Source organism: Telopea speciosissima, chromosome 7 (assembly GCF_018873765.1).
Source record: "Telopea speciosissima isolate NSW1024214 ecotype Mountain lineage chromosome 7, Tspe_v1, whole genome shotgun sequence".
NCBI lineage: Eukaryota > Viridiplantae > Streptophyta > Magnoliopsida > Proteales > Proteaceae > Telopea > Telopea speciosissima.
In genome coordinates this window covers 28,185,434-28,202,907 of record NC_057922.1, presented here as the reverse complement: position 1 = coordinate 28,202,907, position 17,474 = coordinate 28,185,434, and the positions used below count along the sequence as shown (strand labels likewise).

The following is a 17,474-nucleotide window of genomic DNA, read 5'->3' as shown; positions in this document are numbered from 1 at the left end:
CAAGCACTAGGAAGAAGAAGCCATGATATGGCTGCTGTTGTGTTTTTCATTGGAGCCTTTTTCTTTTTCCATACTTAGTTTTTTTTCAGTACTTTAGTTAAGGGTATAATGGTCATTTGACCTTTTTAATTAGCTATTGTTTTATTTCTCCCCTCCACGATTTCTAAAGGAGGATTTGTTTTTTTTAAATCAGATTATAAGATCTGATCATATTGTAATTAGGATTCAGAGCTAGGACTACAATTCCTACTCTGGTCATATTGTAATTAGGACTCAGAGCTAGGACTACAACTCCTACTCTGAATAGGACTGATTGGCTGATTGATGGATCAGCCCCCATTATAAATAAAGCAATTCGTGGGAGGCTCCCCCACAGTTCATTATTAAAAATTTATGCTTCTTAGCCTTGCTGCTATTGCTGCTGCTCTTTGTGAGTGTATATCCTTGTGGATCTCAAGGTGGTACAGGGTGGGTGGACTCCTACGACTCCTTGCATCGTGAAGATCGGGAGGTCTCTTCAAGATATCAAGCTGCTGCCATTGTTTCTGCAATTCAGTAAGTTTGAACCTGCACTTTGATTTTAAACCTTCTCCTTTTAATCTGCCCAGCCATTCCCCTTTCATTAGACCTAATCCACACACCCCCCCTCCATCCATCAAATTTCTAATCTCCATTAAACCTGCAACTCCTACCTTAACTAGGACTCCCTTATAACTACAGATCTGACCATCAATTTTGAACCACACTGCCAGTACACAACCCCCACACTTCTCCCTACACTCGATCCTAAACCCAGCACATAATTCCCACTCTATCCCCTCCATTCCTCCACTCCATTAAACCCAAAACCTGCAACTCAATTCTGTCCAAATTGCAGAATTTGAAAACCTTCCCAAATCCTATTATTTATATGCCATAAAAGCACCCTAGACCTGCATATTAAAACCCCCATAAACCCCATTGCCATTGTCCAACCCTAACCCTAGTTTTGACCTAAATTAGTAAACCCTAACCCAATCGGTCAGCCCTTGTTTGTGACCCCATTACCCTGGCTCCTAGTGGGACTACCCCTACCTAGGACTACATTACATAGTTCAAGATCTCGGCGCGAGATCTCGCTCTAATCTCAGTTTCATAGCATCTCGAGACGAGATTACATGCGATACAAAAATAATACAATATCTCGCTCCAGATCTCGATATCTCGCCGAGATCTCAAGCTATTTCTCAGTTTTGACCTTATTAAAGCTTATAAAACACCATAACTCGACGAGATCTCGCCTCTCTCTCGCCTGTCTCGCCTCTGTGAAGGGGAAACTCCATCTTTGGGTGATTTTTTTCATTTCTTTTGGCAAATCACACCTCTAACACCTCATCAAAGCTTGATTCATTGAAGATTGAAGCTGCTAATCTCCTCCAAGCTGCATCTCAAGAACCTAAGGTAACTATTCATCTCAAAAACTATATTTTTCATAGAAACATGATCTAACCTTGTTTGTGTGGAATAGCCTAGGGTAGACCTCACACACGCCGTAGACTACCAACTTAGGGTCCATAGTCAAAGTACCATTTTGGGTTTGAATATGTAAAAACTAATGGTTCCACTGTGTTTAGAAGGCCTAAAATAGAGGGAATGCCAAGTTTCAGCCCCTATCTTGGCCATATGGCCACCGAAACCTACCATCGAGTTGAAAAAAAAAAAATACATGATCTCGCCGAGATCTCGGTTTCGTGGCCTGGCGAAACCGAGACCTAAAACCTTGCTTGATCCGTATCTAGGTTCCAATATATATCTATACCTTCTAAAATGAGCCTATACCTTCTAACATGTGCCAGTTAGCATTATTACCATCTTTTGATCTTTTCTCCCCTAACATTTAGGTCAGCCAACCAATTTGTGTCGACTAAAGGCCAGTGTCTTAAAAGACCTCTGGATCGGGCAACTGAATTGGGATCTGACCACTGACCCAACATTTAATGGTTTTGAGCGAATAGTCCAGGTCAGACCTTCAGGATGGGCATTGGCAATCAGATCATCTAGATAGTCGGATGCACCTGATGGATCCAACATCTGGTCCTGATCCATTTTCAAGAATATTGCTCAAGGCAGTTGATTTACCTCAAGAGATTGAAAGCTTAAACTATTAATGGTATCAAAATGCAAATAATTCATAGGCCATAAATTAAAAGAAGTACAGTGCATACATCTATAGTTTAATATACCATATTAAGCAATTTATGGTCAGGATAGAAAACAGATTTTATCACCTAGTGTGAGGAATTATTGTGTCCGAATAAGCATACGTTATTGGGGAAAATAATAATAGTAAAATAAAGAGAAAGGGAAAGCAATTTGCTAAAAAAAGTTGTTTATGTCAAGTGTTTAGCTAAATGGTAGCAATGAGATCAGCCTTACTTCAATTTCATTCATCAATTTCATGGCTTCGATGATGCACACGACTTGTCCCTTCTGAACTTTGTCCCCAACCTACGAGGAAAATAAAATTCCAGTGCTAAATCATCTTTTAGCATAAAGGCCTAGTGATAGAATTACATTATACACAACTGGAGAAGAATTACCTTCACAAATGGAGGCTCACTAGGTGCTGGGCTCCGATAGAATGTTCCTGCCATGGGGCATTTAAGGGGAGGAAGCGATGACTTGGGTGACTTAGCAGGAGGTGGAGAGGGTGCAGGGGCTAAGGTTGAAGAAGGAGCAGGGGCAGAAGGTGTAGGTGCAGCTGCAGGTGGTGGAGAGGAAGGATGCATAATGACCATAGGAGCAGGAGATGGTGGCTGAGGCAAGGACTCCTTTTTACGAATAATTAACTCACAGTCGAGTTGCTTCATCTGCAGCTCCTGAATATCCCTAGAGTCGACTAGCCTACCAGACAGACGCAAGTGATGCAAAACCAATCCTCTTAAGGAAGGAATTGCTTGATAGAAAGCACTAACTATAACAAAATGAGTTAATTTCTTACTTCACAAGGCTTGAAACTTGTTTTATAAACTCAGAGAGTGATTCTTCTGTGGCCAAAGCTGCATGAGACGGCTCCTTCACTGGCTTAGCATTCTTTTCCTCTGATGCCGGTACTTCCAATTTGGTTGCTGAAGTTGCGGTGTCATTTGGGGATCCATCGACAGAAACCTTGAACAAAACAGATGGTGCCAAAAGGAAGTCCCAGAAAGAGTACAGAACAGAAATCAGATCATCAAATGGTAAAAAAAATAAATAAATAAAAGGGCAGAATCTTACCTCATTTGATTGGGCCTTGACCACCGTGGAATGATTCCAAGTAGATAGTTGACCCTACAATTGGAACCAATTACTAAACACATTTCAGGAGAAGAGTTATCGATCCTTCGATGCCAAATTTTCAGTTAGAAGATTGAATTACGGGTGCTAATTTCCACTTAAAAAGATCGATCCGAGTCCAGAACAGAACATCTTGAATAATACTATGAAATTTTGGAAGGTCTACAACAAGCTCTTTCAGCTAAGAGAGAAGAGCATCTAATGGAACCAAAGAAGAGAAAAATCAGCAGTTACAGAACTTCTTTTCATGAGAAATAGGAATGTGACATCGATTATGCATAAATTATGAAACTACCAAATCAACCATCCGAAGTTGAGAGCCTTCTAACCCAGAATCGTAAACTTAACGATTTCATTAATTTCTTATTCTATTGAATCAAGCAAGGTTATATCAATTTAACAGGAATTTCAGTTCGGATCTCACAGAAACCACCACAACTCAAAGCCGAAACGAACCAAATTGAAAAGAAAACTCAGATCAGATCGATCAACCAAATGGCCCACATATTGAAAACCCAATTGGACGGAAAACCAAGAGGAATAAAAAGGAGGCAGTCTCTACCTTGGTCGAAAATCTAAGCTTCGGCTTCGACGTAAGGTGAAACAAGACCATCGAATGGCAGCAATGGCGTGGTTCAAAGGGCAAACATGACGATGAAGTCGTCGATTTGGATGCAGAAGCTGCCGCTGCTGCAGTTATTGCAGAGGCAGCTGGAACCAACGACGCCATTTCTCTTCGGAATTGAAAGAAATTGAATCACACCGTGTGAAAGAGAGGGCGAGAGGGAGCCAGGGAGGGTTTTGAGAATGTTTTTTTCTTTTTGAGGGTTTGTTTTGACGAAGATTTGACGGAAGACAGACGTCCGTCACGTCGATGAAACCGAGGGAAGAGGAGAGAGAATGAGTGTGAGTGAGTGAGAGTTGCTTAGAAAATGAAGGAAACGAAAACGAGAGCCTCTCTCACTCTCCTTTCACTTCGCTATTCGTTGCTGATATGCGTTGGCACTTGGCAATGTTGCGTTGGCGGATGGATCAGGGTAGTTGGGGTTGTGCACTTGTGCTAGTTTGTCAATGTAGACTTTGTCTGGCCTGGCCCTGCCCTGCCCTCCTTTTCTCTCTCTACTGCCCAGATTACAAGTGCAGCGTGCTTAGTTTCTCCGTAATAAGAGATAAGGATAATGGAATTTAGTCCATTCTTGACTTTTCCCTGTCCCAAATTCACCATGGAAACCTCTTTACAACTTTCATTTCAATGGTTTCATCATTTGCAGAGACGTAAGATTCTTCGCAGAACCAAACTTCTTCTCCCTATCGAAACAAGCGCCTTCTATATTATTGTAAAGCAGTATCATGTATGGTAACACTACCAAGTGGAGTTCTAAATCTTCTACAATTGAGGTAGGCACCTTAAGATGTCCAGCCGCGGGTGTGATGGCATTGAGGTCCCAACTGGTATGGGAAAATTAACAAATCTTCAGACTTTCAGTGGGTTCCATTACAGAATTGCCACTGATAGTTAGTTGAGTAGTTTGACCCAACAGAGAGAACTTGCAGTTGATCTTAGAGAAGCTGATGAAACTGAGATATTAGCCTCTATCATGAAAATGAAGGGCCTTCTGTACGTCCTTGACACTCACAGTATAGATTAACTCATTAGAACTACTCTCACCTCCACCTCTTATTCGAAAGCTAAACCTTACTGGGCGCCTGGTAGAGTTGCCAAATTGGATTGGTTCAATGGAGAACTTTACCAAACTAGACCTATACAACTCTCAACTATCAGAGAACCCAACTTCAGTTCTTCAGTTACTTTCCAGCTTGAAACATCTCAAATTTTTTGGACCTAATATGTAAAGCAACTTGGTGTGGAATTTTGTAGAGCAGGTGGCTTTCCAAAGCTTGAGGCACTTAAATTTTCTTCATTATTTCTAATTGAATGGACTGAGATTGAATATGGTGCACTTCCAAGCTTGAAATACCTGAGCCTCCCCCAATGTTATTATCCACCCCGAAGGATTGCAGTACACCATCTCACTCAAACACTTGGCCTTTGATCATTTCTTGAAATTTATTAGATTACTATACAATTATTAAGAATGGAAATGTAGGTTGTGTTTGGTATGCATTCTTGGAATGCATTCTAGGTCGGTTTCGCATTCTCTATCATTTGAGAATGCGAAATGACTTGGACACTGCCCTAATGTCTCAGAAAAAGGTGTTTGAAGGGTTTTAAGAATATTCATATAAGATCATATTGATTTATTTGGAATTAGAAAGTTTTAGAACCATATATGGAAGGTTGGACAAATCAGGTCCATCATGAATTAATGATCTGAGTCTGACTGTGTCATGGCAACAATGATTCAACAAATGACTTTGTGTTAAGATTAAAGGACATCTACGGTCCTAAAAGTCGGTTTACCTTTTGGGATTGGTGTGTGGTTTGTGTGATTACACTTTGATCAAAAAAAAAAGAAAAAATTACATATATCTCCACTGTATTTTGCCCTAATTACACGTTCCTCCCTTTGATTTTTTTACCTTACATTTTGACCCCTTATGGCTGACGGTGTTAGGGTATTGTTAGTTAGTGGTTTGAAAAGACAATATTACCCTTGTTCTAAAACACCACAAGTAGAATTACAATGATACCCTTTTCATCATCTTCAACCTTAAAACACCCATTTCTTTCCTCCTCCACCGCCGCCACCACCACCGCCATCACTACTGCCACTGCCTCCTCCTCCACCGCCACCACTGTCGCCGCCGCCTCCTCCTCCTCGGACTCTTATTCCCTAAAACTTTAAATTTACGCACTAAATGTTGACCCTTCTATCTGTAGATTATGTTTCAATTAAATGTTAGTAAATTACAATTCAAAAAAAGTGTTAAGGGGTGAAATAGAAGAATCAAACTTGGATTTGATAATAGATCGAGTGGAAGATTGATTGTTCACCTGAGTAGTATATACCAAGCAGGTGGAAGATCGAAAACCACAGAGAACCCTAAACACCAAAACCCCCAACCCCAAAACCTATACAGAAAAAAGAAAAAGAAAGAGGATAGCTCCTATCGTTTCTGCTCTGTTATACCCTCTTCTGAACCTCCTTGCTCCTCCTTTGCTGGAGCTTTCATGGCAGGTTGTGCCCTCGCCGATGAAGCTGGAGGTTCTGATCTCTCTGAAACCCTTTATCGCAGATTTCGCAGAAAAATCGGTTTGTGGCCATGAGCGTTTTAGGAGATAGAGATATCACCTCGGCGTTTGGATATGTTTTTGACGCATCAAATGACCCCAATAATTAAAAGTGACCCATCAGTAGAAAGCTGCATAACGTAACTCCCCACCCCCAAAAAAAGAGAAAAAGAAGCCAAAGGGCATAGCTAGCTATAGTTCACCTGGAGTTCCTAGGAGATTCATCTTCTTCTTCACCACTGACACAAGAGCTGGATTGGGAGGAGGGTTAGGGTTTGGATTGGTTTCCTGATGAGCAAAACCTCTGAATGAAGTGGGAGATGGGTTGTTCTCCCCTTCCAATGCCCTGCTCTTGAACAAAAATGGGTACTCTATTGCCATTAAACTCTATGAGAAAACTGATCTCCGAAACCATAAAAGCTTTCATCTTTCTAACTTGAATATGTGATAATAAAATCTGTTGAACTCTGTTGTTTCTGCAACTTTCATCTCTTCCATTACATCATTGGAAGATGCCAATGGGATGAAGCTTCTTAATCTTGAGATGAAACGATTCCACACAAGATGACGTCTCCGAAGCCATGCTAGCCTCTGTTTTGGACCCTTGAATCTCTTAAAAGTTCTTGGTAGGGCTCTCGGGTGAAGCTCAAAATTGGATTTCCCAAGATTTACTTAAACCCAATCTGATTTTTGTTTTTCTGATCAAACAAAACCCAATATCTTACAGCAGTAGCAGCAACGAATAGACCATATTCGTCTTCAAATCCATTTTTGTATGAATTTTGGGTTTCTCGAGCTGCTTCTGTTGTTTCTTGTTCTTCTCAAAGCAAACCCAACCAATTATAATCACACTGTGATGACTGGGCTGTAATCTAACGTGACTCATCCAACAGCGAGGTTGGAACTTGGAATTGAAAATTTTTCAAATTGGCAAAATGTGTGGTTTTCTATCACCGAATTGTAATTATGTTTTTCCCTTTTTTTAATTCAACAATGAATCCCTCCAACTGAAGCTAGAACCGTCGGTGTTGGTGGAGCAGCCTTGGGAGCTTGCACTGGCGGAGCTGAAACTACCGTCGGTGGTGTCATTCTTGGTGTTGCTACTAGGGCTGGGGTTTTAGGCGTGCTCGCCATGGTTGCAGCAGCGGGTGGTGATGAAACTGGCGTGACCGGAGTAGTTGGTGGTGTGGTAGTTAGCGTTGCCGTCGGGGCTTGACTGTTGACCATGGCAATGCAGAGAAGGAGGAGGAAGATGAAGGAGGGTAAAAAGGTCATCTCACAAGGATCTAAGGTTAGTTTAGGGATTATGAAAAATCTAACTATGCCATGTCAGCACTTAACATACGGATGCTAACGGCAGGGGAGGAATTAGTAATTATTTAAAAATTATAGGGGAATCGTATGTAAGGTAGGGAAATCAAGGGGAAGAACGTGTAATTAGGGCAAAGTGCAGGGGAGATATATGTAATTTTCCCAGAAAAAAAAAAGACATCTAGTCCAAGTGGTCCAAATGCCTTGGTAAATATTGTTCTAATGCTGGCAAGCCCTTCTAGGCCAAGTTGTTTATGGTCTGTCTAGGCTAGAACTACCCAACCATCAGGTGAAAAAATTTGAAAATCTTTGTTTTTGTCGATCTAGACGATCCAATTCGAATCAAAATCAATGGGGGCTGATCTTATGTTCAATATATTCCAAAATTTTAAACCTTGCATCTAAGAATATACAAGGAAACATATAAAGGGTGAAGTTTAGACATGTATCGAATTCTCATTCACCTGCTAGCTATGTTTGCAACTCTTCTCCTGCTCATGCTCCATGTATACCAAAATTACCACCATAATCCGTTCCTCGCATGCATTAGGGTATTCAAACAACAATAAAAAACTAGGGTTTTGGGGTTACCACTTTGTATCATAAGTATAGTACCTCCAAAGGAATATGGCACTTGAACAGGTGTCCTTTTTCAAACAAGCAGGTTTAACATTTGACAAAGAACTCGAGTAATGGAATCAATCCTCACACGCTAGGGTTCAAAACCAGAATATCACAAAGAAGACAAAGTGTAGGAGGAGGAGAGAGGGAGGCTACTACGAGCATACCCTACCCCCTACCAAAACAGGGAGCCTTATAATCTGCTAAAGGGATCACAGGCTAAGTGTCAAGATCTTATTGGGTAAACCACTTGGGGTTACTTTTTATGAGTCAGACTCAATATATGTAAATACAAGTAATTACCTAAAAGTTTCACTTTTAAGTAGTTGCAAAATTATTTACCAACAAGTAAAGTCTTAAATCGGTAATAACCAAACCCCATTAATGTGATAAATATAATTGCATTAATGTTCCTCCACTTAACAATATCACATACCGGGCTTATGGGTATAGAATCTGTACAGTGTCAAAACCCCTAAATCGTTGAAATGGATAAGTCAGAGAATCTAGACCACAATGATTGGATATAAAACTTTTAGAAAATCTTTTTCAAATATAATTATTAAATAAATAATTATAATTTAAATGCATTTCTAAACTCTTTAAAAAACTGCTACCGAGCTCAAAATTCGGTCTAATTGCAATCCTATAATTCTCTTAGGACATTCACCATATAAGGGAAATGGATTCCTTGTTAAATATATCTTCCATTCATATATAAATATTGTGAATCCCGTACACGATATATAATAGTGTTGGCATAACCTTTGATACACCAAAAAGCTCAAGGTGCAACTGCAACGGTAAAGACCTCTCAAGTATAGGGACCAACAACTATCACATGGGATCTTGTTACTTCATATGGTATTCCATGCAAGATTCTAAGATGATATAGTTCGATACACAAACAATATGAATATTTATGTTTATATTCTTGAATCAAATTCCGAAAATATAAAACATGACAACCATATGAAGAGAATACCGAATTTTGTCCCTAGTTGCGAACATTTTAAGGTATATAACCTTGGGACAATATATCGTGATAATGCAATTTAATTTAAGGGAAAATTACTTCGATCCACTAGATAATTACAAAATAAGTAGGTTTCAAATTTGTTTTACATCCACTATTTTCTATTTTAAAGAGATTTACTTAATCCCCAAAGTGGGTTAGTACTTAGTACTCATGCCACGTTAGAATACAATAAAAAAAAACTTTCAAAATTGCCCCAACATCATTTAACTGTTTTAAAAAACTGCAAAATTTGATGAAATTGCACCTTAATTGTAGGAGTAGAAATAAAAATGGTTATTATCTCCCAAAAAAATAAAAATAAAGCTATAGCATTGAATCCAAAGGGAAGTACATCTTAATTGTTGGAATAGAAAACAATAGAAACATATTAAAAAAAAATTAAATAAAAAAAGAGAATGGTTCACTAACCCCTCCTAGGGTTTTAGTATGTTCCAAAATACCTTCCCAATACCTATTCCCGCCCTCTCCAGCCCTACGGTGAATGGGATCTCATTCACAGTTGTTGAAAGAAAATTCGGCCAAAAACTTAAAAAAACAAAAAAACAAAAAAACAAAAAACAAAAGTGAAAGAAACAATAATAATAATAATAATAATAATAATAAAACAAGTAGAGAAAATTGTGCGCCCCTTCCCTCCTATTCTCCCCATAATGGTATAAAAGTTTAAAACAAAATTTTGGGGCAATTTTGAAAGTTTATTTTTATTTTATTCTTACGTGGCATGAGTATTAACCAACTTTGGGGATTGAGTAAATCTTTTCAAAATGGAAAGTAGTGGATGTAAATCTTGTAATTTCTGTTCTTAATTATCTAATAGATCTTAAAAATTGTCCCTTAATTTAATTAACTTAAACACTTTAAATTGGTTTTGATGAACACATATATCCAACAACCTCTCACTTGTACATCAAAGCTAATGACCTACCCATTTAATACCCATGTTCTCTACATTTCTATCAAATGCATTATGATCTCCCTGATGAGTTGATATTTTTGCTCTATTATAAATACAAGGGAAATTTACGAAACACCCCCTGAAAATGGGTCGAAACTCGGATCACCTCCTGAAATTTGAAAATACTCAAATCACCCCCTCTACACTAACGGTGTTAGTCTGTTGTTAGTTATTGATGTAAAAAGACTATTTTACCCTTGTACATTGAAAAGACAATTTTAACCCCAAAATCAAGTGGGATGAAGGACTAAAGCGTTTCACCTTCTCCGGCACCGGCACCGGAGCCATATCTTCTCCTTCTCCATCTCCAACCAACCTACATCTTCAGTGGTTATGTTCTATCCTCTCCATCTCTCTCTTGTAACTCCTAGAGGTGGGTTTCTCAGGCTAAGTCACGACCATTCTTCGATTCTCATTTCTGAAATCTTTAGATGGATTTGTAAACCGGATGTTTCTTTCCCTAATTTTTCAGATGGATTTGTAAACGGAAAGTTTCTTTCCCAAATTTTTCAGATGGATTTGTAAACCGGATTTTTATTTCCCCAATTTTTAGATGGATTTGTAAACCAAATGTTTCTTCCCCCAATTTTTCAGATGGATTGTAAACCAAAGGTTTCTTTCACCAAGCTTGTGCGCAGGTTATTATGTCAAAGCTTTGATCTGGATGTGCTTGGATTGTTAAAAATCGTTTGATTTTGTTTTACTAATTCTGTTTTGGAGCTCCAAAAGCAAGTGAAGGGCCACGTATAAGCGGATTAGCAATTCATCATTATTTAACTGATTTTGTTTTTTTACCCATGTTTTGATTTTAGGGTTTTATTTGTTGATGGATTTGTAAACCAAATAGAGGCAGCATAGGTGTTGCGATTAATAAGACTTGAACCACCGCCACCGCCGCTGTGGTCTCTGAGAGAGATGGAGATGGAGAGTAGATGGCCATTCTGCTAAATCGCAAGGGTTTTTTTCCGATAACCTTCGCCGGCATACTGGTCGCCATATGAGTTTATCCCTTCGTCGAGAGTTGTAGAGCAAGTGGCCACTCCGGTTAACCGCGATTTATAGGTTTCTACCTGCAATTTTGAAACCCTATAAGTTGCAGAGATTAAGTTGCAGGTCATTTGGGGAAGAAGGAGAGGGGATATTCCCTCTCCCTCTCCAATTCCTTATTTTACTTAAGAAAAAAAAAAGTACATATTGGGTTTTTAGATCTAAGGGTAAAATAGAAATTATACTCTTCTAAGAGTAGTTTAGGGTTTTCAAAAATTTTAACTAGCTGACTTCATTAGTTGACTAACGGTGGGGTTGAATCTGAGTATTGGGCTCTATTCCAGGCGGTGATCTGAGTATTTTCAAATTTCAAGGGGTGATTCGAGTTTCGACCCATTTTCAAGGGGTGTTTCATAAATTTCCCTAAATACAAATACAAACTCTTCACCATGGTAAGGTGAACAAGACTTTTAATCTCCATAACCAAGTTCTCTCTAGTTCCCACCTCACGACGATTGCCTTTATCAAAAAAATTAGCTTCAGTTGACGTTTATACAATGCCTCTATTAGCCCACACTTTGATTTCTGTTAATAATAAAGAATATTACACAAGTTATTCATAAGTCTGCTTTGATAAATACATGTTAATGGGTGTGTTCGTGTGTATACAACATAGTGGGAAAATCAGGCTTTTGGACTTACTCGCCCTTTTCAAAACCTGATGAGTTGAGCGAGTCAAACCAAGTCAGGGAAAATCATGTTTTTTTTTTCTTATTTATTTTTAGGGTAAAAGAACGCTACTTGGTCGTGTGGCTCTTGTGCCTAGACATAGACGTGCACGGAAATACTGCGTTGCTCCCATGGAAAGGCAAAAATCCCACCCGACGATGTTTGCGTGCATGCTCCCATTGGCCAGTGCACACGTGTAGGTTCTAGAGGCCTAGGTAGCAATCTCTTTCCCTTATTTTTAATATCTTCCTTCTTCTCTTTCTTAAGTAAGGAGGGACTAAGGTTTTAATTGCCTCATACCTGAAAAGAAAAAAAGAGGCAAAGAAATCAGGTTTTTGTTTAGCTGTAAACCAAACTTATGGTCTATGTATAATATATGGCCAAATAAAGAAAAAACCAACTCAATGAGTTTCACATGACTCGGGCAACAACACTAAATCAATAAAAACGGACTGACTCGGATTTGTTTTGATCATTTCTTAAATTGAGTAAGACTTCATGACTTTTGACCAGGTTTCATGTTTTTTTACTTGATTCGAAACCTGGTTTTCCAACTACAATATATAAAATAAAAAAAATCACCTACAAAATTTGTGCATGGTGAATGGTAAAACATAGACCATCACCATATCCATTGGACCATAGAGTCTTTGTTGATATAAAATTATAGGCAAAAGAAGGCTCCCAGGCTGAGTTGTGCCTGCATCCAAGAAGGGCAAAATGATCACCCCACCCCCGGTGAAATGAAAAATCCCACCCTTGATAGGTGGCCTTGTATGTGTTGTCATTGACCCCCACACTGTTGTAAGAGACACATAGCATAGGAGCAATCCCCTGCCTTAAGTTATTAGAGAAAATTTCCCTTCACTAGTCACCACACCGTCCAGTGGTTCACAAACCCTATGGGGTTTTAGCGTTAGATCCAAAATACCCTCCCGCGTGCATTTGAAGTCTCCCTGGATGGATTTCCATATACGGTGGCTTTAGGAAGACAATGGGAAAATTACACTAACCCCCTCTGATTTATACCATATATTTAAGATCCACCCTTGTGTTATCAGTAATTACACGCTTACCTTTAATTACAAGTTTGCAACTTGACCCAGTCCGTTAGTCATTTTCTGTTAACTGATGCCATCCTGTGGGGCAAAAATTAAATTGACGATAATGCGCTTTTTCGTATTGAACTTACATTTCTACCCTTGAGACAAAACCCTATCTAAACCCACGTCTTTTCCCCAGGCGAACAACTAACGAGCTATCCCAACCAAATAAATAGGGTTAGCCAGCCAGCCAAGCTTGCCTTAGTTGATTCCATATAGGGATGTAAACGGATCGGATTTGGATCGGATACGAATCGGATGTGATCGGAGCCGGATATTCCATGGCCGAATACGGATACCTCTAAATGGATTCGGATGCAAATCGGATTCGGATTTTCAACTATCCGTTTATATTTTTGCCATGTGTAACTCGGACCTTCCTCCTCCTAGCGGATACAATTTACTCTCAATCCATATCTCTTAGATCATGATTCTCTGTTCATCATATTCTAGAACCTGTTGAATCTTCAAAAACCCTCAAAATCTTTATTTATTTAAATTTTTATTATTGAGTATTCGGATTATTTTCGGATGGATTTTAATCGGAGTATTCAAATTATTTTCCGAATATCTCTAAATGAATACGAATGTTGCTAAACGGATACGGATGTGGATTCGGATTCGGATTCGGATTTTGGTTATCCATTTACATCCCTAATTCCATATCACTGAAACTATATTAGTACCCGCAATCTACGACCTGCTTCTCACTCTGACGACCAGCAAAGCCGTAAACGACCTGCGAATCCGTGATTCAAGCTTTTGGCCCACCCTTGGAAGCTGCACAAAGGAAATTCTCAAGGATAAGATCATCATCATCATCACTTTTCAAGATTTTCATTCCCCCTGGGGGAGAATATGGCATTCACTTCTAGTTAGAATATAGTGTTGATTAGGTTCAACCTATCAGGCATTGTACCAAAAATAATTTAAAACTCTCAATATATCTTTTAGGGTACTTACAACACTATTGTGGATTGTTGTAAACAAGTACCCGGTTTGAGAAAATAAGACTGAGATGTCACGAATTCGCTATTGTTGATAGTCATACCAATCACTGACTCATAAGTGAAGACACTTTCCTTAAGGTTTGAAACGCCCCCTGTGGAAGTGCAACCGAGATTCCTTGCATTTTACCTCCAAGTTAAAGCAACCACCAAACCTTGGTCTTATGCACAAAGACTTCAGTTATAAGGCAGAGCAAGGATAGGCTCATTAGAAGGTTTAGGAAAAAAATGATTTTAATGTCGCTGGAAAACCAGAAATAGTGACACCACTAAGGGAATCTCCAAGAGATATGCCCTAACATCATGTCTTTTCCCAAAATACTTATTTGTTGACCATTCAAATAAGTCATCCAATAGTCACACTTATTGATCATTTAGGTGTCTATTGGTGCTTATTAGGAAACAACATAATCCTCTAAGTATTTTGAATCTTTCATTTTAAAGACAAATAAAAATTCCAACAGTGGAATTCACCACATATGTCTAGCTGGACGGCTGGACCCACACTGCTTTGTGCAATAGATAAGCAACATAAATTAAACCAATATAAAAAGGATTCCTGTCAAGCATTGAGCCAACGTAAAAACAATCTACAAAGAAATATGATTAGAAAGCTTGAAATCACCATAAGATAAAGCCAATCAGACACTCTCGACAAATAAAGATCGTTTACAAAATTACAGAAGATAGGAAGTGTATCTAGGTATTTATTACTAACACCACACTAAAAATCAATCAATTTGGTCGGCAATGCATTGCCACATAGACATCTACAGAAAAACTAGCACTAAACAATGTTACAAAACCAACAGTTAGGCTGTGTTTGGTATTCATTCTTGGAATGCATTCTAGGTCGATTTCGCATTATCACGAGATAAAAACAACTATATTTATCATCCGAGAATGTGAAATCGACTTGGAATTGTTAGGGCCGCTTTTGGATGGGTCCCACATCATCAGTGGGGTCATGCGCCATCAAGGAGGTTGTTGGGTGATAAGCCACGTCAGCAGTTTTGAAGGGAGAAGGGTGGACCCCGTCAAAGATTGGTTGAGAAGGTCACTCCCCACAAAGGAGGCGTCTCCTGCTTCTAAGGAGGGAGAGAAGGGGGTCACTACCACCACAACGGTGGGCCCAGGAGAGCATAACGGAATCAGCCACAGGAAGGGGCCACGTGGAGATAGGAAATAGGGTTTGAAGCCAAGAGATGCAGCTGCCACCATCCAGATAGGGATTGCTATAAAAGGGGCAGGGGTTGTCACAGAAAAGAGGACACACACACACAATCCAGCTCTTGGCATTATCTTTATTGTTCTTTTATTTGTTTACTAGTTCCTTGCTTTAGTGTACTTCTTCTTGAGAGGGTGTACTTACAATCCCAACGGGCCAATCATTGGGAGGGAGAATCAGGAAGAGCGTTCATCCCTACAGGTTTGGTTTCGATTGTAATTGGTTAGTGTACTTTTCTCAGTATTAATTTAGTCATTTCATTTCGCACAAGAGTCAATCTCTTTCCCTGGTCAGTTTTATAAACTTTTGGTAGATCCCATTGAGACCGTTGCCTATACAGTCTAACCCAAAGGTCCTTGGAGGTAACTCAGGCACGAGGGAACCCTACATTCCTTGGTTGGCAGTCAAATAGGCCGCAATCCTAATCCGTTTGAACCTGCGTCAAAGGTTCTGGCATGCCCTGCATCCACCACAACCCGCGTCATCTTGTGAGTGTTGGATATTTTTCCACCAACAAGAATGCATTCAAGCATGCATACAAGAATGCATACCAAAAACTGGCCTACATTTTACAGGCATTAACAATTGAAGAGATGCAAGCACTTACTGTACAGATGCCAAGCTCTAAGCTGAACGGTCAACAAGTAATAGATAATTTTCCATATTTTTTAAAGGGCAAAGTTTTCTCCACCCATAGAGGGGGGTTCACAAACCTCTCCTAGGGTTTTAGTATGTTCCAAAGTACCCTCTCGATACCCATTGCCACCCGCTCCTGTCCCTCGGCGAATGGGATCCCATTCACCGTGGGTGGAGGGAAACTTGGTCCTTTTTTAAAAGCTAAAATGGGAAGCTTCAAAGCAGAGTTGCAGGTTCTCAGGTCGCCAGAAAATTGCATTTACTCAAGTCTTGATGTAAGTCGTAGGCAGGAGGCAGTAGAGAAAAGGGAAGAAGGTTTCAAAATGGAAGTTTTTTACCCGTTATATTTCAAATATAGGTCAAGTGGTTGAGGTTTAGTTTGGGGGGGGGGGGTAAAAGATTCATTTGCATTTCATATCTAACACTGTCAGACAAACAGGTACGGTTGTAATTGCAAATAACACAGGGGTGGGTCTTAAATATATGGTAAATATATGGTATAAATCAGGGGAGTGTAGTGTAATCTTCCCTAATATTTTCTTAGTTGTTCAATCCAACCTCTCTTTGAGTTGTACAATCCAACCACAGTTTCCTTCTAATCATCATAGTCTTTCTGGTATTGGAGCAAATACAAAGAAAGATTGTTCTAGTAGGTTTTCTCTACAATAAGATAATTTGAAAATTTTCACATTTTTTCATATAATTAGGGAGAATAGAATTAAGGCAATAGAGAAACTTTCAGGCTAAATTTCTCTCGCAGCTTCTTTTTTATTTCATTCTTCTCAATAAACTATCACAAGCATGTTTCCACCTAATTTTTTAGTTTCTCTTCTCACCCATTTTAGTCACAACCAAATGCAGCATGACACTAAGATTAAACAAAGCAGCACTGGGAAAATCAGGGACTGATCAGGGGGTTGTCCACTTGTCCCCCAACATTGGCCTCCTAGATGACACTTTCATACCATTTAAGTCACACTGTTCTCTTATAATGACATGAACAGCCTTTAGCATCCTGCCCCAACTTAACCTATTACCTCAGCTACTTGTCATTATATGTGAGGCTGTCATTTAAGATATGTCTTGTAGGTCTGAGTATTCAGTTTCACACCTTTATCCAGCTCCATGATGAAGTTAATAGCCTATGGCAAATGTGAATAGATTAAACTGTTTCTCTATTCTTTCCAATTGTAATGATAAAGGAGGACAGTAAGTAAATGATGGTGGTAAGAAGAATATTCATGTCTCACTTCATCCATCCGAAAACCATCAGGGTTGATTGATTGTTCTTGGTCTATCTCAAGGAGAAGCTACCAAAAACTTGTCCCAGGGTTGAGCTTATACCGAGAT

The 17,474-nt window shown here is 39.3% G+C and overlaps 1 protein-coding gene across 1 annotated transcript; it reads right to left on the bottom strand.

Annotated features, from left to right (window-relative positions):
- Nucleotides 1-2,338: 2,338 nt before the first annotated feature.
- On the bottom strand, nucleotides 2,339-15,549 carry LOC122667122 (biotin carboxyl carrier protein of acetyl-CoA carboxylase 1, chloroplastic-like). Its single transcript, XM_043863322.1, has 6 exons — nucleotides 15,533-15,549; nucleotides 3,878-4,078; nucleotides 3,256-3,309; nucleotides 2,981-3,147; nucleotides 2,580-2,883; nucleotides 2,339-2,487 (listed from the first exon to the last, which is right to left on the bottom strand). Exons 2-6 carry the CDS (start codon nucleotides 4,043-4,045, stop codon nucleotides 2,383-2,385), a joined length of 798 nt encoding a protein of 265 aa, XP_043719257.1. The 5' UTR covers nucleotides 4,046-4,078; nucleotides 15,533-15,549; the 3' UTR covers nucleotides 2,339-2,382.
- Between the last annotated feature and the right edge of the window lie 1,925 nt (nucleotides 15,550-17,474).